This window comes from Polyodon spathula, chromosome 19 (assembly GCF_017654505.1).
Source record: "Polyodon spathula isolate WHYD16114869_AA chromosome 19, ASM1765450v1, whole genome shotgun sequence".
Classification (NCBI taxonomy): Eukaryota; Metazoa; Chordata; class Actinopteri; order Acipenseriformes; family Polyodontidae; genus Polyodon; species Polyodon spathula.
The window spans coordinates 3,851,601-3,875,660 of record NC_054552.1 but is presented as its reverse complement, the minus strand read 5'-3'; the positions used below and the strand labels follow the sequence as shown (position 1 = coordinate 3,875,660).

Genomic DNA, 24,060 nt, shown 5'->3' with positions numbered 1-24,060 from the left:
GAGTATTCCCCTCCGACTCAGGGGGCCCTTGAAGTTCCCTACTCTGCAGGTGCAGGTGTGCGCACTCCCTCTACAAAGAAGAACTGGGCGTTCCGCTCCACAGCACTTCTGAGCACCCCTCCACGCAGGGGTGGCAGGGCTGGCAGGCCTCCAGCTCCCTTCACGGACACATGCTAAAAACACACATCACATCTGTACAGCCTGCTGTCTAATCAAACAGTAGGATTGAGTGGGAGTTCTGCATTAAGGTGGGGCCTGCTGGAAACACATCATCATGCGATACCATCTAATCCCAAGCAAGGCTTAAGGATCACTGCGTGAAGCAATTTGTAAGAGTAGCAAACTTCTCAGTTTAAACTACTACTTTTGACACAATACCCACGTCATGTTGCAGTTTGTGAGAAAGGCAAAGGATCACACGTTCTGGGTAAAACCCACTCAACCCACTTTTCACATCATTTTGTCCGAGACCTAAGTAATAATCTAGTTAGAGCTAGTTACAGTCATATTCCCTAAACATATTCCCTAAACTCTAGGGCTTAAGTGTACTGTCAATGTGTAGTAGCTTCTACTAAAGAGCACACTACAGACCTTTTCAGCTGCCAGAATCCAAGGTCAGCAGAGCTCAACTGCACCATGTAATTTGAGTCTGTTTGTTATAAAGTGACTGTCAACCTTTTGACTTCCAACACAATTACATTTCTACAATAATAACATATATTAGTGAAAAAGAGATTGGATGTAGCGGATGTTTACTTTTCATTCCAGTACCATGGTTCCAAATACATAGCTTAACAAGTAAGTATTTTATAAGTAACAATGATATGCCTGAAACACTTAAAAACAGTAAAACCACCAGTATCTATCTATATGTATTCTTTGTAGAACATCCATCATGTTTAGTCTTAACTACATCTCTCAAGCCTTTCACAGTCTAATGCTATTACATTGTAAAAAAGGCTACAATTTTACTCTTTAAGACAGTGGAAAAAGTGTCCAGTAGCACTAAATATGTTGCAGTATCACCAACAGCAAAGTGAGTCTTTCCACCATGCAACCTCACAGCTTATGAGACAGTTACTATGACAAAAACATTCCTCCCAGAAATACCCAATCAGGACACATCTGTCAGACTGGATCATTTTAAACCTGGCTTCCATTTGGTTATGCTCTTTGACAAGTAACTGATAAAAACAGTGAGGTTAAGGGTAACGCATCTAAAATGACACCCTGGGCATTTTCAAAGCATTAACATTTTATTTTATAATGCGTGAATGAATTGCTACGTACTGTACAAAACTAAACTTGACAGTTTGAGCTCAACGAGATAGTAGGCTTTTACATTTAAAATAAATAAATAAATACATTTTCACATGAAGTGATAGAATAGTAACATAATGCTTCAGTACACCAAGCTAAGCTACCAAAAAGCTGAAATCGCTTGAAATGTACACAGATATATCTGAAGTCTACTATACAACAGTTTATACAACCACTGGCATCTTTCACAAAGTGTACCGAATGTTCCTTGCTTTTCACTATATTTGCCATTTTGGCAACACTGACAAGTCATTGAAACAGCTGCTGTGGCACAGTGCTTCCGTATTGACAGCTTCCCCACTGATTTGTGTCTTGCCAATGCACATCACTTGAGCCCCTTATAGGCCAATACCCTAGACAATAGCGTAGTTAAGCAACCATCCCAATCTTGTCCTTGACCTCTGATAGAATGCAAAGAAATGTGCCAATTAGTGTCACCTTTCAAGATGTTACCAGTTGCGTAAAGCTGACAGCCGTCTTATAACAAAAGGGTTTTGGACATATCAAAGTAATTTCCAATAGTGACGAGATGCAGTACAGATCCCAGCTGGAACTGAACCAGTGACCTTGTGGAGAAAAGGGAAATCTTTGAAGCTAAAGCTAATAAATCCTTTAAGGACTAGGCTTTTTTAACAGACATCAGCATTCTGTCTTAAAAAAAAAAAAAAAATCATTATAAATCCATCTTTCAATACCCCATCTGCAACTCAGGTTAAGGTACACAGGCAACTGAAGGAGCCAAGAATTAGTGCAAATAAAAGCTAAGTGGGTAACAAATCCACAATCCTGAAAACTCACGCATAAAATAACAGCACATTTCTATACTCTGTAACGTGAAACTGTTTTGTTTCAGCAGTTAGCATTCCACTTCCTAACAAATCAGTGCCCCTAGGACAAGGCGAGTGGCGGTTCAATTGAGTTAAACCAAAGAAACGAGTTTGATCAAAAACAGGCACCCACCTGTGAACGATTGCGGCATTGTGTCAGCCCAAACCCACATCACAGCATTGCATAACTCATGCAACAAAGCCTTATTTACGTGGTTCTGTCAGCGAAGAGGGGCCACAGCGACAGGCAGACACTTCATAATAAGTCAACCATCCTCTCTAAACTCCTTCATGTGAAAATATTCAACAGGATGCATGGGTATTTTACAGTTTTATCCATATAGATATCATAAAGAATGTGCATGCCTTTGGATAGCCATGCATCTAAATAAAACAAAAAGGTTTTCTTATACTGACTGTACCAGTATTGTTTGTTTTAAATCTATCAAGCAGGAGGAACTTGCTTTCTAACCCCTTAACGAATTGATTCACATTAATATCCTTTATTTAACCAGATAAAACCAAAAAGAGAACACATTCTTAATAATAGATGACATTCTAAACAGGCTTAAAAGATGTTGTTACATAATTTGAAAAACTATAGGCTGATACTTGGCCACCAGGCTGAAACCTTACCTTGGCTGATGACCGCTTTCCTGTTGCTCCCATCCAGATTGGCTCGCTCGATCACATGATGCTTGGCATCCACCCAGTACATTCTGTGGCCAGCGTAGTCGATGGTGAGCCCGTTTGGCCAAAAGAGGTGGGTGTCAGCAATGATCCTGCGATTGGAGCCGTCCATGTTGGCGTACTCAATCCGCGGAGTGTTGCCCCAGTCGGTCCAGTAGATCTTCCTAGAAACGTATAAAGGTTATACAAATAAAAAAAAACTTGCCAGTTGTACAAAAAGGAACGCTATGCATGAAGAGTGCGTGATGCTGCAATTCAGAACAAGAATGTCTCTCTTATTTTTTTAAACTGGAGGCTTACCCTTCGATTGGGTGGAGAGCTATGGCTCGTGGTTTCTCCATGTTTTGCCACAGGAGCACCTTCCTGTGTGTCCCATCCACGTTGGCGACCTCGATGCGGGATGTGCCAGAGTCTGTCCAGTACAGCTTGTCGTGGATCCAGTCAATTGCCAGACCCCCTGAGGATACACAGTGGCGGTAACCGTTGATGCCATCAGTGCAAGTACACGTCATCTTGAGTTATAATTATAAGTATAAGTAACAGAAAGCTTATGAGAACATAAGACACATTTGGGAATGAGGAAAGGCAATTCGACCCATCATTATCCCCTACCGGAGGGACAAAAGTTAAAAGAATATCATCTTGTCATTTTCTTTTTTTTTTTTTTTTTAAATGTTCCCAGCATTTTAGATTCTACTATTAACTGCATTTATTTACACTCTCTGTAAAAAACTCTCAGCTTTCATTTATTCAGTTATCTACTATCTGTGCTAAATTTGAATTTGTGTCTTCTCTTTACCTTCGAGTTCAATGTTATCTTTTATAGGAAGGTGACCAAAACTCCAGACAGTATTCTAGGTGGGGTCTAAGCCAGGCATTGTATAATCTCAGTATAACCTCTAGAGTTCTATTCTACGCAATATAGCCTTTCTTGATACATAAGTGCTTCTGTTAAGCCCCTCCATCTCTTTCCTACCTGGACTCTCAAGGCCTGTCGACACCACCTCCTCCACATTGCTCCCGTTCAAGTTGGCCTTCATGATCCTGTCTAGTGTGACGTCCGACCAGAAGACCAGCTCCATGCTGTGGTGGAAGTCCAGAGCGATGGCGTTCTCCAAGTTGTTGAGCAGGAGTGTGTACTCGGAGCGGTGGGGAAGCACTTGTCGGATGTCGATCCGATTGGCAAACAGCAGAACAGGCTCTGGCCCTGGAAAAAAGATCATGGCCATGAGAACAAGCACAGGGTAATTACATTGCATCTCTACTAACGGTGCCATCTTTCTACGGATTGATGAAGTCAGTGAATACAGGACCAGCTGGACTTTATTTTAATGTCCTGAAAATGAGGAAATAAGCTGAGTGTCAGAACATGGCCATTGCATTTTCGCTAGCATTTTCCATTACGTGTTTCTAAGTACTGTGTACTTACACAGTAGTTACTTAGTATATTTGTATAATAGGTATTTGCAATGTTATTATGCATAGTTACAATGTATGTCATATGTAAGTACACAATTGTATCAGAAAAGGGTTAGGGTTATACTGTGCAAAAAGATTTACAAATTAAGTACAATGTAGCTATGCATAATAACATTGTAATTATGTGTAAGTACACATGCATTTACTAAGTAACTACTAAGCAAATACACAGTAATTAGAGCGTTAAGTGTTACCGCATTTTCCAATTAAGTCAATTGGAGGATAGTTACCTAATGCTTTGCAGCTGCGTTTATCAGGTCGGAGTTCATAGCCGTGCACACACCAGCACTGGAAACCTCCCTCAGTGTTAGTACAACCCTGACTGCAGTAGCCTTCTTCCGAACACTCATCCACATCTGAGTATGGAGAGACAGGAGGGACGACAGAGAGGCGCATCCATCAGTCAAAAACAAAAACTAGACCTTCCAAAACAAGCACTGCAGTAATGATAAATAATCTCCAATCTTAAATAACTGTGTCTATATGTCAAGTTTTGATTTATACACCTACTCTGCAGCTATTCATCTTTCGCTTGGAATGAATTTTGAATACTTGTTTTTAAATTCCTCGCTTACCTTGACATGACCTCCCGTCATCCTTCAGCCTGAACCCAGTGTGACACGTGCACTGCACCTGTCCTCGAGCCATCTGGCATTTCTGAGCACAGCCACCATTGTTCTCATTGCAATTCTCCTCACTCGACCTGGGACCTGAGGAAAGGCAGCTGTCATTATTGGAATGTGGGAGCAAGCCACTTTAATTCTTAGTTCCATGGGCTTGTGAGCACAATGATTCAGTGACAAAATGAATGATATTATTGAATTTGAATTATAACTTTTGGCCCATATTCCCTTCAGAGACTGTGTGCATAATTGTACCATGTTAAGTTTCCTTTCTATGTATCTATTTTACAATTCATACATGGGTTTTTTTTTTCAACGTTATGTCAGGGCAACTTCTCAAACTCCACAGAGTTCACACATACTCTTAAAATTTTTTAAAAATGTAATAAAAAATTCATTACCTAAAGGGATATTCTGGACGATTCTACTTTGTACATCCAGAGCTTGTCCCTTCTACCAATTCACCAATATGCCTAGCACTGTGTACTCTGTCCTTGTTATCAGTGGGTGCTACCATTTGAGAAAGATAACAAATGTCTTCCTACTTGAAGCTGAAAACCTGGGAATTTAAACCAGGTCCCATAAAACATGCGGACCCAAGTTCCTTCCATCTCTAGCAACTCACGACAGTTCTGGTGCGGGCTCTCATCGCTGCCGTCTCCACAGTCGCTGACCTCATTGCACACCTTCCTCTGACCAATGCAGCGGCCATTCCCACACAGGAATTGGTCTGGAGCACACTGAGGGGAATCTGGGAGAGGAAGGAGAACAGTGTTACATACAGCAAGGTAAAAAAAAAAAAAAACGCATGCCCTAGAGAACAATATGTGTAGCTTATTATGACAATAGGTCCAGAGATGTCTGGCTGGTTACAGGAGCTTACCTAACGAACAGTTCTTCAGGATGAACACATTTCTGAAACAACTGTATGCAGTTTAAATTCAGATTTTAAAAAAACATTCAAAAGTTAGCAGTGAGGTTACCTGTTTTCTCACAGCCTACTTCGTCGCTGTTATCTGAGCAGTCGTCTTCCCCATCACATCTCCATGACAACCGGACACAGCGCCCAGACTTGCAGCGGAACTGGTCAGTGGTACACGTGGAGGTAGCTGGAAAACAGTGGAAACGGGGTATTGGTTTTATCCTAGCTCTCTGCTGTTTTACATGTTCAGTAAATTAAAAAATGAACAGATTAATGCAAGCTTACTGCAGTTTTTCTCATCGGACTGGTCATCGCAGTCAGAGTCCCCGTCACACCTCCAGCCAGCGTTGATACACAGGCCGCTACTGCACATGAACTCCCCAGATCTGCAGGGCTGGTGAGAGGCTGTGGGACAACGAATAACTATCAGTGCATGACAGCTAAGCTACTTAGATAAAATGCTCCATGTAAAACACAACTCTAAACTCACACCAGTTTGTGAAATCAACACAGCATAATTCAAGTACCGATATTGCTAACTTCATGACTAACACCTTCTACCTACATACAGCAGTGTGCAAAACTATTATTTATTATAAAAAAAAAATTAATGAATTACTCCAATTCATATCTGTAATTCGTTTAAAATAGTAGGAGAAAAGGAACACATTGCCACAAATGAAAAAATGCATGTGACTTTGATTTATTTAAGAAGGCTAATTTTCACACTGAGTGCCTATTGTTTCTATACCATTGACTACTGACCGAAAATTTTCATTCTCACACACAGAGAGAGGTTTTCATGCAGGTAGGTACAGTATACAAAGGATACAGATGACAAATGTCGAGGTGTTGTAATAAATGTACAGACTACTGTGCTTCAAATAACTAAATGAATACAGAACGACACAAACGACAGACATGTGAAAACAAGCTTTTGAGATTTTTACGATATGTTTACGCCAGGAAAAGATTTTTTTTTTTATTTATTTTTTTTTAAAAACAAAGAGATGTTGATGTTCTCTTCAGCACAGTGCCTTAAGCCAAGGAATGTTTTTTCTTTTTTGAAGATGAAACATCTTCAGGATAAGAATGTGAATTGACCACATTGTTCAGGTTTAGTTTTTCTTTGAAGCTGGTTCAAACCTCTCAAAAATGCAAGACTACTGTGAGAAACCAAAGCTAATTAAAATGCATTGTGGCAGCAGTTTTTTTTTTAGCTCGACATAATTAGACTTGATTTGTTGCTGCCATATTTAAGGGTAGCCAGTTTTACAGTGCACTGATTTATTTTGTATTAGTGATATACAAACTGTTACTTTGTCACTTTCACCTTTCTGTTCCTTTTCACAGCAAAAGCACTTTATTATATCAGCAGGTAAAGGCAGCGAACAGCAAAAAGCTATGCCAGAAACCAAGGATTAAAATAACCACCCAGACATGTTTAAACACATTAACGCTGGAACACCTGCTCTTGCCTTATAAAACATGCAATACATTACAATATTTGCAAAGGAACAAGAAGGCAATCCTTCTGTAACATTAGAGTATGGGTTCATACCAATGGTTTAAACACATTACCAGCTTCATTGTTCCCATTCCTCTGCTTAGATACTATTGCACATGTAAAACTTATCCACCCCATAAACACACAATTTTAGTTCATTGCATTATTACTTCCAAAGGTCACCAGGCAATTTGTACACATGATGTAAACCCCTTTTTAAAAAAAAATGTAAAATGTTTTTGACGAGTTACAATTCAGAGCATGGTTGACTACACAGACAACATCTTAACAATGCGAGATGCTTGGCAGTGGACTCGCGGCATACCAGCAGCCTTTCAATACCATCAATTTAAACAGCTGCATGTTCAGCCTGTGCAGAGATAGAATTTGACCTGGTTGTGTTGAGTTGTATGGCGCCGGCAGTGGCTTTAGAACAGCTGACAGTAGAGCACATGGATCCTGTCCAGGGCTCTGGGTCTCCAGTCAGGTCAAATACTGCTTTCTATGAAGAAAATTGACATCCCCCCTCCCCCACCCCCAACTTCCTGAACTGGTGGTCCATAAGTAAACATTCATGCAGTGTTAAAAGCAGTAACAATTGTAGTAGGCCCCAAGCTTGCTTTCTGCGAATGTGAGTGACTTACAGCAGTCAGACTCGTCAGACCAGTCACCGCAGTCGTCATCGCCGTCACAGTGGTAAATATCGAGGATGCAGCGGCCGTACGAGCACTGGAACTCCTCCACGCTGCACGTCGCCATGGGAACATCAGAGGCTATGGAAGAAGTAAAAGCTATCAGAACCTATATTAACTTCATCAGCCCACTTGGATTTTAGACTGCAAAGCCAACAATGTTCGTTATTGCCTACAAAAAAAAATGGAATATGTTAACTGCTCAACTAATCACAAATAAACCAAGCTCCAAACTAAAAAAAAAAAAAAAAAAACTTTACAGTTTGTATCCCAGTTTCAGAACTATTTCAGTTCTGGGGAAAGGAAATGACTAAACATCCAAATGTATTGCCGTCTGTGGAATATCCAAAAGAATGCGTACCGTTTTCTTATTTTCTGAAATAAAATCTGGCCTATGACACCCTGTTACATTATAAATAAATTCATTGTAAAAGCATTATTAATATGTTTATTTTCTACGGTTTAAATTGATGAAAGGTAGAGATAGCCCCTGCTCTGGAAACCTGTGCATTCCTTTGAAGTTTTGGAGTGGTTTCTAAGATCCCTTCAGCTGCTACTTACTTAAAAGAAATCACATGTATTAAAGCGAATGATCTGTGCACCACCAAACAAACCACTTGTACACAACAAAGGGATCAGGCGTTTTTTCTTTTCTTTTTTTACCCTTTTCTCTTCCCTTCTTTGAAAGGGTCTGCTTTGAAATTGAATATCTACCTATTGTGCTTTGTGCTTCTTACTGCTGTTTGTAGAGAAAAGGTGACTGAATGGAAATGTTGCTGTAGCTATAAAAGTTCAGAAGTGAAGGCACAGAGCAGACCCTTTTAAAGAAAGGATTGGCATACAGATTGTGGTAGCTACCTATTTCAATAGTGTGCATGTATGATACAGTATCCAAATCCAACTAAAGTAACTAAAACAACCAAGGTCTGTAATTCCACTTTAAAAAAAACAAACAAAAAAAAAAAAAAACAAAGAATCACCTCTGCCTTCATTCATTGTTTGGCTAAAGGTAGCAAGAGTTTGAAAGGGCTGATAGAGTTGGAAGATGTATTGATTATACATTCTGTGGTGTACAGACGTCCGAAGAGAGAAACGTAGCAATTCCCCAAAAGTGATGAGCACTGGGCTTTCATTTGCAAAGTTCCCTGCCAATACTTATCATCTCCAGACAAGACCTGATCTGTGGAGATGAAAGGCCTGTCCTTAGTCATCTGACAGCAAAGAGCTGTTTCAGCTCCTCTTTGAAGTCCTCCTGAGACTTAGCTGTTTGAAGACTAATACCACCAATGCTAGAAGTCAGCCTTAACTCTTGTTTTCTATACTGGGACAAACAAAAAGTCAATCTCAACGACTTTTTGTCTGTTTATATTTCTTGAAATCAACTACTGCACTACAGTACAGTACATAGTATAAAAACAGGTAACCAATGCCGTGTTCGTGGATCTCTTGTAATTGTCAACTAAAGATAAGCACCGCAATAAGAGACTTTTGTACATGCAGAATCATTCAAATACAATTTAACCTAGCAGTCTTAGTGGGGAGCATGCAGTGCAATTGGAAAATGATCCAGAACTTGCTTTTTTTTCTTGGCATGAAATAAATTTAGGTTTGAAACAAAATGGCAAACATGCCATTGGCAATTCTTTTGGCTTCCTTGTACCAGTCCAGCTGCAGAAGGCACAGAGCTGAGGCCGTGCTAAAGTATTTCATGGGCCCACCAGTGCTGTCAATGCATGCTGTTGTTTTCAGTTTTGACTTCCTTTGTTCTTTTGTCAGGGTCCAGGGTTTTTTATATGCATTGTAAGAAAAAACAACAACCAGGTCTACCTGTTGAAATGTTTTTACTGCTGAGCCCCAGTGAGGGGACAAAAGCAGGATAGAATACAAAAAAAAAAAAAACTATCGAAAAACTAACAGAGAAACAACATGTTACAATAAGCGCTATTCGGGCTTAGTACTGTACCTTGACTTCCAGTGTTCATTATTTAAATTATTTAAATACTACTTACGGCAGCTTTCCTCATCTGATCCATCTTTGCAGTCTATGTCTCCATCGCAGAACCAGTGTTCAGCGATACAGCTTCCATCAGTACACCGGAACTCCTTGTCTGAACATTTCCTCATGTCTAACAAAATAAGGAATACAGCAGATCTTTAAAAAAGTTTCAGATACATCCAAGTGGGCTAATATTTATTTTGATATAGACCTGACAATGATTTCAAGCAGTTACACTGTATATGTCGCTTTCTTCGAACCAAAAAAAAAATATTAATTGAAAGTTTTCACAAACACTTCACTATTTTAGCCTCCTAAAATATCAATTACAAGAAATAAGCTATCCTGTGAAGAGAAGTCTCCTTTTCCTTAAAGAGCTATCCCGTAGCAGGAAATATCACTGTTCATCACATCATTATGGTAAAAAAAATCCACTAAATAAATGTTTTAACCTATACAGACTGCATTACTAAAAACCAGTGTCAGTTTAAGATTTTAATCAAGTGGAACTCACACCCGCATGCAATGCACAATGATGAAATTCTGCTGAACTCATGCAAAACTAGCAAGAAAACCACATAACATGGGGAAATACTGATAGAAATGCACTCAGAAACCCTGTGGCAGGGAAAGAAACAATAAAAGTTGAAGTTGAACTCCATTTCAATCTTCTCTATTCGAACAGCTGTAGAGAAGCTGATCCACACCTGCTTATCTGCATATAGGAAAAGGTCTGGCTGTCTGAAGTGCATTTTCATGGAAAAACAAGCAGAGGTAATACACAGTGGATTAGTGGGTTACAGAAAACAGCAGAGAGTGCCATCCGGGCAGCGTAGTTCCAAACCGACTGACAGAGATGCCAACTTCAGCCTCTCAATTTTAATGAGGCACTGGGAGTTTTGATGTTATGATGGAATCAGATGGATGATGGATGCCAATTTAAACTAACACCCACAGCCACCGACTTGGTGATTGATTTAAAAATAAATGGAATGTCGTCCTTGAACCTTTTCTGTGCTCCGGCATCTTTGTCCCATTAGCAATTGAGGAGGATTTCAGAAAACCTCCAGTTTAGGGTTCTGACATCTCAGAAATGACAGTATGCATTTTTTCAGTGGGGTTAACTTAAAAAGGACCAGCGTGCCGGATCATGAATAGCCCATTGAGTGAATGGTTCCCAAGGGTGGTCCAGATGCCCCTCTGGAGATAGCTACTCACCACACTGCTCGTCGCTGTTGTCCCCGCAGTCATTGTCTCCATCGCAATGCCACAGACTGCGGATACAGTATCCGTTCTGGCAGTGGAACTCATCCTCTTCACACTCCCGAGGAGCTGCGATACACACAGGGGGAGAGAGAGAGTGAACACTGGCCATATAGCTGCGATATACACATGGGGAGAAAGACTGAGCGAGTGAATCAACACTAGCCCTTTAAAAATACTGGCCATTCAATCATCCTCCTAGAACTCCGAATTGCGAATCTATGCAAATGACAATGCACTGTAGTACACCCCCCCCCCCCCCCCCCGATAATGTTCTTTATGTTCTCTATTAGAACACAGGGGTTTCCACGCTCCCCTACTACACAGGAGATCAAGGTGTAATTACCCTGCTTTATTTCCTTTCAGGTAATTGGACGACTATTGAACTGGTACATAATTAGACACTTAGGCACTGTAAATGAAGCCACACTGCCAAATAAAGAAACTAAGCAGCAGTGCCATTATGCATTTATAATACTTGTTATTATACCAGCGGGGCCCCCAAACTCTTATATCCAAGTATTGCACTGCGATTAGAGAGTAGATGCTGGCTTTTTACTATAGTATAGGTCTATTACTGGTACACAAGTATGTGTTAAATTAAGTGCTAAAAAGAAAACTGTTGTGACTGGCATCTCACAAAAATGAAGCTAGCAATGCTGCATATTACAGGTTATATTTTATTTACCACCACTAAATGACCATGGTTACCCATTGCAAGATCACACTTGGTATAGGGAAGCCATGCAGTTTTAATACAAGATTCAGCATGCCAGAATGACCACCTCAATCTAAATAAAGGAACAGTCTCTCTTTGTTCAGGATAGGCTGTTGTTGGAGTTCAAACAATAAATGGGTGGAATTGCTGCCCATAACCCTGAAATAAACCTTTAGAACTAGACTAACCCTTGTGTTGGTTCCAAATGCTAAGTTCTAAGCTGTGCATTATTACCCCAGACCATGTTCTTGACTCAAATACCTGACATATAAAATATGCCATTCCTGTCTATATCCGCCGCCACCCCCCCCCCCCCCCCCCCCCCCCCCCCCCCGCCGAACATGTTGACATCGTCCAGTCAAAGCAAAGAATGGTCAAAGGTTACTGCCAGCCATTCATTTGCTTGGTCGATAAAGTTAAACTGCTGTAAATGCTCCTAATTACAGGGACGTTCGTTGGCATGTATAAGGGTACCCTGAAGTGGATTTGCAAAGGAGCCCATAAAGTCCTTTTCTTTAACTCAAAACATCAATTTAAAAAGGCAAACTATCTCATTTTCCTCCAGAGTGCATGCTATTAGCTCAAGTGTTTTGAGCACAGGGATACACGCTATAGACATTTAGGTCGCACACAAGGGGGGTGCCTTATAATATAAAAGATACAAGTAAATAATAAAAACACAGAGAACAAGAAAAAATACTAGCTGTGCAAATAAATTAAACGTTAATAAAAGTAGGCTCATAATGTCAATAATTTCCACTGAATGGCAGTTTTCCATACAAGGCCAGACAACTTGTCCTGTTGCTGAACCAAATGAAAGTGGCAGCTCAGTGTTAAAGATGTTAGATGCTCAGCAGGTAACAGACCCACTTGGAACATGCAGATGAAGTAAGAAAGCATAGGCCATCACACACTGAACCTTTTTAGGGGGAAGGGGAATGGTGGGGACATATACACAGCACACAGCAGACCATCACTAAGTGACTTAATTATATGGATGTGCAGAATTTCCTTGTAAGAGAAACTAACAGCACAATAATAATAGCTGTGTAAAGAAGAAATAGTTCAAGTATCCACTCATCCCTAATAACACAAAGTTTCCACGGTCAGCCTCATTGGTTTTAATCTAACTAAAATGTCTCCCAATAGGAATTCCTTCCAGTCTTGACACAGACATAACGCATGTATGCTCCAATTACAGAACGGGTCTCAGAAAGCCTTGTGGATTGAGGTGGGCAAGCCAGCTGAAGATGGGTGATGCAGATAGCCAACCTCTTAATACACAGATAGCCATCTTTTCTTTTTACAGCACTTACTTCTCCCAGGATGAAATCCAAGGTCCCATTAAGGGGTTTTATGAAAAGGGTTGTTAAATAAAAAGCCCTAAAGGAGACACCTAATGGGAGAACAAACAGGTTTTTTTTGTTTTTTTGTATTGACCATTTGGTTTTGGGTTGGCTGAAGGTCTTTGGTTTTGGGTTGGCAGTTTCTAACACTATGTTAAATCAGCTTATTATTAGCCTAGTGGTACAGTGGGAATGGTTTTAACTTAGTGACCTGTCTAGGTTTAAACCCGGGGGTCACACAGTGACAGGAGTTCTGGTTGTCTCAGTCCAGTTGTTTTGGGCTTACTTTGTTATCTGCTTTAGTGTGTACAAATTGCTATACTAAATGATAATATTAACACACAGCTTAAATGTATCAACTAACAGATTATTGGATGCTTTAATTGAGATGAATGGATAAGAAGAGAGCACTGACAGGCAGCAATGGAAGCATTCCTTCTACGCAGCTGGACTCTCACCAGCTGGGTCCAATTTCAGTAACAAACACATCGTGAGCCTTCCTTGGGAAGAGAAGGGGTTGTGAGTAAACAGGAGGGCAAAGGTCAACCCCAGAACATTCCCCATATGTCAGGTGCAGTTACAACAGGGGTTATGACCTCTTATACATATGCAATGTTACACAGACCACATGGAGGCATGTTTGGTATGGTAAAACCTTTATGAAACCCGTCAGGCTTGTTCACTTGACTTCTCATAAACTTTACTTTCCCATTTGAGTGTGTGGAGTTATTTATGTTCTTTAATATTCAGCCTTTGCTTCACATATTATTAGGCAGCCTACAAGGGGTGTCTGTAGTGTTAAGAAAGAAAAGACTGAAGATTAAATGTAAAAATGATCACTTACGACAGTCTTGCTCATCCGAATCATCTTCACAGTCATTGTCCCCATCGCACACCCAGGAGCGACGGATACACTTCCCATTGTCGCAGTGGAAATCCAGTGGGGAGCAGGTAGGAAGCACTGCAAACCAGACAGCAATGGGTTAACAATAATGCATCTATTCCCTTTTATTGAGTCCAGGCCATCACATCTTTGAGGAGTTATAGAAGTTACCCAATAGCTTCATTTTAGACACATTATTCAGCATTAATAACAGACGAATACCACAACATTCAGCATAAATACTTTCTACCTCAGGAAAACTGGCAAACTCCATGGTCCATACTGTGCACCAAATTATAAATTAACATAACCCTTGGCGGTATGAGTAACACAATGCTATCTTTTGAAATTGCATTTCTACTTTGTTGTCCCCAACAATGCAGATTACATGACATAAATTATGAATGTAAAAAATGTAAGGCCTAAATTCTCTGCTATTATACTAGGCATAGCAGCTATTTTTACTCTATCTCCACTCCCCCACCTCCCTTATGATCAAAACACCAAAATTTCTAAAACATTTGATCTTGATAGAGGAAGTCCCTCAGGAGGGGGGGGGGGGTGGGTGATGAATCCCTTATTGAGTTCACACACACACAAAAAAAAGGGTTTGAAAAAAATCACGGGTTTAATGGAACACTTCACCGTTTCTATGGCAATACAAAGTACAGGGCCCTAAGGGGGTAGGCCTCAACTTCCTCCAGCACACTCAGTCATGAATAGCCCCATAAAATATAATGAGGATGCATTTAGTAAAACCCTGCTATCTCTCCAAACAAACAATGGCAAGTAGAGTTAGGAAACACTGTTGTTTATTGTCAGGACTGTTAAGCTTGGTGGCCATTTCTTTAGAGTTTCTAACATATTTATAATTCCTAGGTTTTAATATAAAGCAATTAAGGGGCCCAGAGTTATCTCTCCTGCTGATTTATTAGAATTGTCTGGATCTTAACAAAATTAGTAAAAATATATATATAAAAAAAAACTGCTAGTAGACAAACATTCATTACAGTTATTTTCAGTGTCTGTTTTGTCTACTGTTTGTGTCTTTGGTCTTTATATCTGTCTAGTTTATTTAGTCCGACACAGATTTTATATGATTATCCTATCAGAGTATCTTTATAATATACAAAATATATGGATGAAATGCACAACATACTGTGTCATTACAGTACAAAAGCAGAACCTCTCATTATTCACCCATAAAGCAGTTGTTGAAATCAAATCAGAATTGTGTATTAAACTTATTATCTATTAAGGCGAAAGACAGCCATCTTTTTTTTAAGGCATTACAAAGAATACCGAAGGTCAAACAGGACTAATTTATCTTGGAGGGTCGTGCTTGAACACAGTTGGACTTCTTGGGTAATAAATCTGTGACAAAACAAATTCTAAACCAGCGCTAGCTCTTCCCAGCACCAGCTACTTCATGATTACAAGGGGACAGTGCTGTTTTCAGGGCAGTGGGAAACGCACCACTAACCTACTTCAGACACATTCTAATAACCCTGCCACCATCACCTGCTGTTCACCCAAGCACATATCACAGGCCTTGTGAATGTGTTTCTTTTCTTACCTTTGATTACATAAAACAGCCTTTTAAAATTTGAAGCACATACATCATGAAAACTGAGAAATTGGACACAAATATTACTGATGCTGTGAACAGTGTGCGACTTTTTTTTTTTTTTTGGATCAAGCTTGGCAACATTCATCCCCTGAAGAAACTCTACAGAACACGTGGTTTCATTTTAATGCACAGTCCTGCAGAACGCTTGATATAAAGCATTTAAACTCAAATGACACTCAAATCTCTTCTTCTTTTAAAGTGCGGATGTCTGTGCCATGTTGTATTTTTAAATATTAAATGGGCCAATTTAGTTTCTTCCATTGCCAATTGAAAAGTCTGTTCACGAAAACAGCACATAAAAAGGGTGACCTTTGAAGCATCTGTTCCTTCTTCTTCGAAGTATTTTAATGTGACTAACGTCAAACTGGAATGTAGAATGTGAGTTAACTCAAATAAAATCCCCCAAAGATATATATTTCTTTCTTTCTTGTGATACATATCTGATGAATCCACGAAAAAAACTGCAATGTTTTCCATTGTGAAATACACATAGATAACCTACCAATTCAATTTCTCAACAATTACCTTCCCTAGCCATTTATTCTTAACGTTTCACCCTGATTTGCGGACTACGAGGTCCCTGTGCACGTGGAAAGGGGAAGCTTTGGGAAAAAGATGACATCAATAAAAAAGATGACATTTCTGGGGAAATTAATGATGTAACCCTATACTTCACCAATTCTGTTTCTTTAAGTGAACCTTGGGTATAGAACATAATTTCATTGCAGTGTATTATTTGCAGCTACAGGTGGTGTACTGGACCCTAATAAACAAGGTCTTGTTTTCAGAAAGGCAAAAAGCGTAAACCACATCTGAGGGGACCAATATAACCAGAAACATACAGCTTATCATAAACCTCAGGGAAGTAGAAAAGCAGCCGTGCACACACTACAGATCATTTCCACGCAGCTCTAAGGAGACCTATTAAGAGAGTGTGTTACCCCCAAGCCAATCTTCCCAATTAAAAGGCTAATACGTAGGCATCCTGTATCACAAGCCCCAAGTCACTCGCTGTGTTGTCCTTCAAATGTTCAACAAGCTTGCTTACTTGCTTGTCCTCTCCCTAACACAGGCAGAAGGCTAAAGCACTCCAGCACTAATGCAGATTAACAAAGGTTTGAGGAAAACCTGGATTAGACACAAAAAATACAAGATCCAATTCCATTCTTGGGGTATGGAAAGGACACATTATTCTTTTTAGTAGGTTTATCCTGTCAACCCAGTAGAAAATGAAAACAAACCAGATTGTAGGTCGGTTAAAACTGTGGACATGAAAAGATGATGTGAGCAGCTCTCAGGAGTACAGTTTATTTATTTATTTATTTTTAACCCGGAGTTATTTTTGATAATGACTCAATCCTCTGTTAGTTATATGCATCGTTGGGCATCTTAACTAGTACCGTCATTCTTCGTCTTCATTACAGTGACCACTAGGCACTTTAACGTTTACAAAAATATCATCAATTGTTACTAAGGTGTTGACGTTCATAACAGCAACCAAGTATTTTCACTATTTCCACCAACAAGGTAAATTATAGCAATTGTTTAATTTAACAAAACAGACTGACAAGATCTATACCATTTGACCTAAACTGGACCAAATGATGCATCACAGCAGAATAACCTTATTCACAGTCCATTGCTATGAAAGGTCAGTGAACTTTTGATAGTGAGCTTTACATTAGTGGGGCAGGTCTAGTGTGTTAGTACTGTAACATCTTATAAAACAATTATGTTCTGTTCCTGTTTCACATTGTATACCGATGACCAGATAAATCAAGAAGATTTCTCCAGGATAACTCAATGTTTTAAGCATTTATCTTCATGTATTTTTATGTTCTGTAGAATTAAAATTGTGGCCAAAATGACCATGTTGGTCAAAGAGAGCCACTGCTGTCGATTAGGATCTAGGTTAACGGAAATCCGGGTTTTCATTCTACTCTTGCAAAATTGCATACTAAAACCAACCTGGCCAAGTAAAAAAAGAATCCTTTAGGATTTAGATTTTACCCAACAGGATCATGTGTAATGTCAACTCTTTTACAGAATTCCTTAAAAAAACAAACTTGGATAATTATCCAAATTCTTGGATTTTTGATTAGCTCTTGAGTGTATGTCTCTATAATCAATCAAAGAAAACGAGTTCATGTTCTACCTATACTAGCTTAGCTTTATCTTGATGACCAGTGCAATGATCTCAGAATAAATTCCTAACGACTTAATACATAATTTACACACTGTTGCTTTTAGCTATTCCGGTACGCCACCTCATAGGTGTAACTCCTACATGTCCCAGAGAGTGATGAGACCTAGCAGTGAACAAATCACAATGATGTGAGGCTACTTCGTCAATGAACGAAACAAATAGCCTTTGAATTCATATCAAGGTTGTCCATGCAGTTTGGTCAGGGAACTTTCAGACACAGAGCTTCTGCAAATGATTAGGAACTCATTTTTCAGGTTCCATCATAAAGCCCCAGATTGATACTCTCAATAATCTATGCACAATTCTTCTAGATACATGCACATACAGTAAATAGGGTTTCGTCAGTTATATCACCATCATCAGGTATATGCATTCCCAGAATGCGATAAAACAGCAATGTCCACTAGTATCCGCTCTTACCTCATTATTGTTAGCCTAGGAGTAGGCTACTCTCCATTACTGAAATCGTCTTTAAAAACAAATGCTTCCAAAGCCTTGGTCAGTTTAAATTGATTGTGTTGTTTCTTTCTCTCTCCTTTGAAGAGTACTAATTCTTTGAAGCTTCTAATTAGTGCAGAGTCCTGTTTGTGCAGTCATATTATAAACAAAGAAAGGTCACGTTCAAGGAGGACTCAGACAAGCAGTGCCACACATTGCTGCTTTTTGGAAACTTACGGTCAAACACTCTCCCACTTAATAGAGAGAAAAAGGGAACTACAAAAAGAAACGAGCTTGGATGAAGAGAGCCAAAAAGACCCTTAAAACCATTAATGATTATTTCATTTACTGAAGTCTACGAACAATCCATGTGACTCACAGATGAAAGCCGTTCACCAAGTTAAGTGATAGCATAGTAGTTACCATACATCTGACCCTCTCCACCAATCACTGTTCCTCCTGGGGCTTAAATAGAAGTGTGAACAGCATGTGGAGCCAATCACCTTTTAGCTTTGCTTATAGATTTCACAACAAACAGACAAACAGGGAAAGAAAGGAAAGATTCCATTCCTCATGTTTAGACATGGGATACCTCTATTTAACCAAATCTCTCTGTGGAACCTGGTCTGTGGTCTCATAAATTTCAGCTTTTGAATCAGTTCTATCAACGTCACACTCGACCCCAAGTACCATTCTCTGATCCGGATCCCAACCGGTCTAAATTTGCCAGCTCAGCATCTTTAAACCCTTGTAATTACAATCACTGTGATCAGCCTGAGCCCGTAAATAACCATCACACCAGTGGCCTTTGAAACCAACACTCTCACATGATCACATTACCAAAACCCCAAAGTGACTATTAGCTTTAAAACATTGCTTCATGGATGTGGAGACTAGGTTCGCTGTGGTTATTTTTTTAAAAAGATTACAGGAGGCCTCTGTCAAGCACTACAATAATGATTTACGAAGGAGGAACGTAACACAACATGATGATTGTTGTTATTATATTAAGACGTTTCAGCTCTCCATCAAAAGTAATCATACTAATAGTCTTTGGAAGGAAAAATAAGTGGATATTACTTAGAAGATGAAACAATCTAGCAGCAGCTTTCTCATATTACTAAATGTCCTCTATGTCTATCAGAACTCTATTATTCACAAGGCTTTTACTTACCAGTTGCTTAAAGACTGTTGTTTGGGTAAATTAAATACACTGGACAATACAAATACAAGATAAACCCTGGGACAAAAAAAAACCCCAAAAAAACAAAAAAACAAAAAAACCATTCCGCATTCCCTCGCGGTTTGATTTTTTACTTCAAATGGAGGTAACGGCAAGATCAGAAAACAGATCCCCTGAGGTGAATCTGATAAATATTGTCTGTAATCTTCTTTTAAAAGATGTTCTTAGCTCACGCTGTTTTGAAAGTATACCCATAGGAAGGGCGATCTTTCTGATTGGCTACGCTTGATAAGCAGAGGGATTATGGGCTGCAGCAATCTAGTTTGGACCAGACAACACCAGCAGGGTCCCACTGCTGCAGTCGAGATTGAGCTGGCAGCAGTGTAGGTTTATCAGTTGCTCACTATCCCCTTTATTTGAAGAGTACTAAATTGACTTTCATCACAGTTGTGGGCTTTCAAGTTAAAAATCTATTTTATCTCATCCCCCACCACCAGTGGTCGTAATGTCAAAGCTTTTAAACTCAGCAGGGGTACTGCATGGCGCATAAATGAAGCACAGCATCGACCTTAATTTAAAAATATTAGACTTTTGAGGACAAAGAAAAAAGAAACAAAACCATAACATATGGGTAAGACGCTTGTTTTTTTAAAAATTCTGGAACATGTTTTGTGGAACCTTAAGTTTCCATACATAGTATAGTAAGTTAGAACCTTACTTCTCGTAAATAGAACTCTAGCTCTAGAGCAGAGTGCCTTGACAGATGGAGTTGTTATAATAATCCCCAATGAGGCCAACATGTGTAATATTCTGATCCAAAGACAAGGGTGCTATTTTCTGAGTCAGCAACACCCTAGGACTACGATAGGTGCATTATTATGTTGCAACAACCAATAGAAAAGATGCAAGCATACGCTATAACTACTCATTCGTTTTGCACACACTGTAAATACGTTCCTCTATCCATTTTGCTTTGTACTGCACAAGTACATTTTATATTGTATATTAAACCCAAATTTTTGCGATTCTAAACCTGGCTGCTGTAGGGGCCCAATTTTCTAAAGACAAATTAATCTCTGCTAATAATCAGTTCTAAAATGAATTAGCACACTGGACTCCTTATCCAGCTATTGTGATGAAAAGTAAAAAAAGAGGCATCTAAACTTGAGCACATATTAATACATTTTACAGCTCAGAGATGTTACTGGTAAAGACAAAGCTTAAGCACCTTGATACCGAAACTCCTTATCTTCTGAAAAAATCTGTTGTAAAAAAATAAATATAAACCTTTATATAGGGTTGATTTGTAGGCATATTAAAATGCTCTGCACCGCAATTAGAATGCTGTCCTTGAAACACTGGGAACTGGCCTGCTTTAACATAATTGGTGCTACAATGCAAGGTTAACAGATTTAAGTCAAGTCTGCAGCCAAAATAGATAGTGGTCTTATTTCCGAGAAATAACAATTTACAAAAAACTAGTTTCACAAAATGATTTACTGCAGAATTTGAGTGTTTGAAGTTATGAATAAAGTAGCACTGACCTATTTTTTTTTATAGTACTAAATTTGTGCCAAAAATGTCTAAGTAAACTCTAAAAGGACCTCATTGGGGCGAATGTTTAAAAAAATAATAACATGCATTGAACATTTTCATGGGACATTTTTGTTTGTTGCAATTTCAAAATGAGTTTAAATGTAATAAGATATTAAAATTTCTTCTTATGCACTCTGTAATGTACTTACTTTACTGTAGTTTAGGCAACAACAGCAGCAAGGAGAGACAGCATTCATTATGCAAGATATATGAGTGGGTTGGATTTTAGCCAGTCAGCGCTAATAAATACAGTTACTTTAAAAATCATAACATTTTGCTTTCACCCAACCCCAGAAGCGCTGTGTATTAATAATTCAAACTCCCTTTGATGATATGCATTAAGAACCACCACATTATTTCCTTCCTCATTTAAATTCTGCAGTCAGAGCAGGAGAGACGAGATTTGTAATGCAAAGTATTAATATTTATTTAATTTAATATCTTATTTATTTGGAATTGGAGCCCATTTTAACAGCTGTTGCACATATAGAAAACACGGTGGTGGGTGGGTGGGTGGGGGTAATTTCAGCAGCATCAATATGTACATTTGTCTGTGGACCTTGACATTTAAACCATGGCTGGTTTGAATCCCGCCTGACTCCAAACTACTAGATTATAATAGCAGTTGCTTTGAAGGTCCACAGTTCCCAGGAAGTCTGACCTATAGTAAAGTACCTCTATACAAAAATGTCTGAGTTGTACATTTTGGTTTAAACACCTTACATTCCATATATACAAAAATAAATAAAAAAAACACTGTGCTAATTCCTTGGTTTTGGTATTAAATAACTGTGTATTCTGTAAATCTAAGCATTTTGTGAGGCACATTGAAGATATTTTTTTTTCCTTTGCCTCATTCTGTTGCAATGTATGCAGACATGCTTCTAACTGGCACAAATCACAAGACCCTTTGACATGGTTCTGTTTCCTTACCAAAGCAAGGATCCAATGCAACCAGAGGCAATTTAAACAGTCCTTACACCAGCTCTGTATTGAAAGGTATTCAAGCAGTACAGTAGTGCAGCACACATGCATAGCTTCTGTGCATGTAATTCAAAACACACCAGAGGCTGGGTTAAAAATTAAATAATAAATAAATAAATAAATATTTGTGTGGCTTTCTACATTTGCGCTTTCTAAAGAAGTTTTTAGAATCTTCTCTTAAGGGCTCCTACACAATCATTATTAAAATGAAAACGTTGAAAATAACTACAAAGTTGGTAAAACCTACAATGGCTTTATGAGTCCAGTCCCCAGTGCACAGTTTGCATGTGGAGTCACTGAATCATAAATTCCACACAAGAACCACCAATCTCGGCTGGAGCCTGACCGCATCTATTGAAATGGCAAGGGTCCAGATTTTTCATTCATCCAATTAAATCTTTCACTCGTGTGGTAAATTTAACAGTGCAGTCATCCAATATGTAAGAGACTCCTGATTTCTTAAAAAGCTTTCCATTTCTCTTAGGCTTGGGAGAAATGATACCGGTACTGAGAGATTTATATGACTGATTTCAGGATGGGGACTACAAAGAATAAACTGCGATTTCTCAAAATTAAGGTGATACAATAAACGTAAGCTTCTGTTTACATGGCTGTGCATTTATTTTGCAGTCATCCAAAGACTTACTACACCCGTCTTCATCACTGTGGTCCCCACAGTCATTGTCCCCGTCGCACTGCCACTGAGCTGGAATGCAGGTGCACTCCCCAAAGGTATTCACCGCACACGTGAAATGATTTCGTCCACATGAGCATTCCGTGTTTCCTGCAATGGCTGTGAAACAAAAACAGACAAGCTTGGTTATAGGGAATCGTGTTTTATGTGTGCCTCAAAACCATTCCAGAAAAATCCAGTGTTCTAACCAAGTAGCATCCAGTAACATCCAGTACTTCCCCCAACAAGTCCCATGGTAACCGTCTTATGAAGACTCCATTCCTTTATCATCATGTCACAGCTTGCCGCCTGTAAATGTCACTGCCAACCCGTCAATCGTTTAACTAGCTAGCAACTCAACAAGCAAAGAGAAAGGGATGGTTTTTGGCAGACACTGAATATGAATTTGGGGTTTAACAAGCAAGCAGAGGGAGAAAAAAAAAAAAAAAAGTGCTCCACTGGCAGCAAATGTGACTACATTTTTAACATTCGCTCCGTAATTTACAACATAGCCTCTAGGTTATAATAGAGGTAACACATTTGCTCCTTGAGTTTTGGACATTATTCAAGAATGCTGCACTTGAAAGTTTGCTCCTATGGTGCAAATTAAAAGAGCGTGCTTTGACAGAACACCATGGACGCAGCTTCTACTGCAGAGAGGCAGAATGTAAGAGGCCAACAGCAGAGGTTAGAACTTGTCTCCCTTCACTTTATAGAAATGGACAACAAGTGAACAGAAGACATAACCTAGTAACTTCGTGGAATCGAGACATGTAGAGACATTCCAACTCTTGCATGCTGTTCCTATCAATCCACATGGAGTAAAACATTACATCTCATCCCAAAGGTTACACTGAAGATAGCATTTCTACAGCTCAGTTTACTGAACAATTATTCTCCGTACCAAGTGCAAACAGCCGTGCACAGATTCTGCAAACTGGCAGGTTTTTTGTATGAACAATATGCTAGAGGGCTTCCGAGAACCCTGACCCCTGGGCAGAACAATGCTTAGCTGCAGAACACATCCCCTGGCTGTTTGAATTCCATTGCATCAACTGTACCATGGGATACCGGGCCATGGTTG

At 39.3% G+C, this 24,060-nt stretch overlaps 1 protein-coding gene across 1 annotated transcript in view; it reads right to left on the bottom strand.

Moving 5' to 3' along the window:
* LOC121294831 (low-density lipoprotein receptor-related protein 4-like) overlaps positions 1-23,031 on the bottom strand; it is a 36,204-nt gene extending 13,173 nt beyond the window's left edge. The window contains exons 1-13 of the mRNA XM_041218946.1: positions 22,950-23,031; positions 14,228-14,344; positions 11,275-11,388; positions 10,070-10,186; positions 8,013-8,141; positions 6,147-6,266; positions 5,923-6,048; positions 5,565-5,690; positions 4,892-5,026; positions 4,547-4,672; positions 3,814-4,044; positions 3,138-3,294; positions 2,784-3,001 (exon numbers count right to left, since the gene is read on the bottom strand). Of these exons, the coding sequence (XP_041074880.1) occupies positions 2,784-3,001; positions 3,138-3,294; positions 3,814-4,044; positions 4,547-4,672; positions 4,892-5,026; positions 5,565-5,690; positions 5,923-6,048; positions 6,147-6,266; positions 8,013-8,141; positions 10,070-10,186; positions 11,275-11,388; positions 14,228-14,344; position 22,950 (1,717 nt within the window). The 5' untranslated portion in view covers positions 22,951-23,031. The remainder of the gene's footprint in view (positions 1-2,783; positions 3,002-3,137; positions 3,295-3,813; positions 4,045-4,546; positions 4,673-4,891; positions 5,027-5,564; positions 5,691-5,922; positions 6,049-6,146; positions 6,267-8,012; positions 8,142-10,069; positions 10,187-11,274; positions 11,389-14,227; positions 14,345-22,949) is intronic.
* Between the last annotated feature and the right edge of the window lie 1,029 nt (positions 23,032-24,060).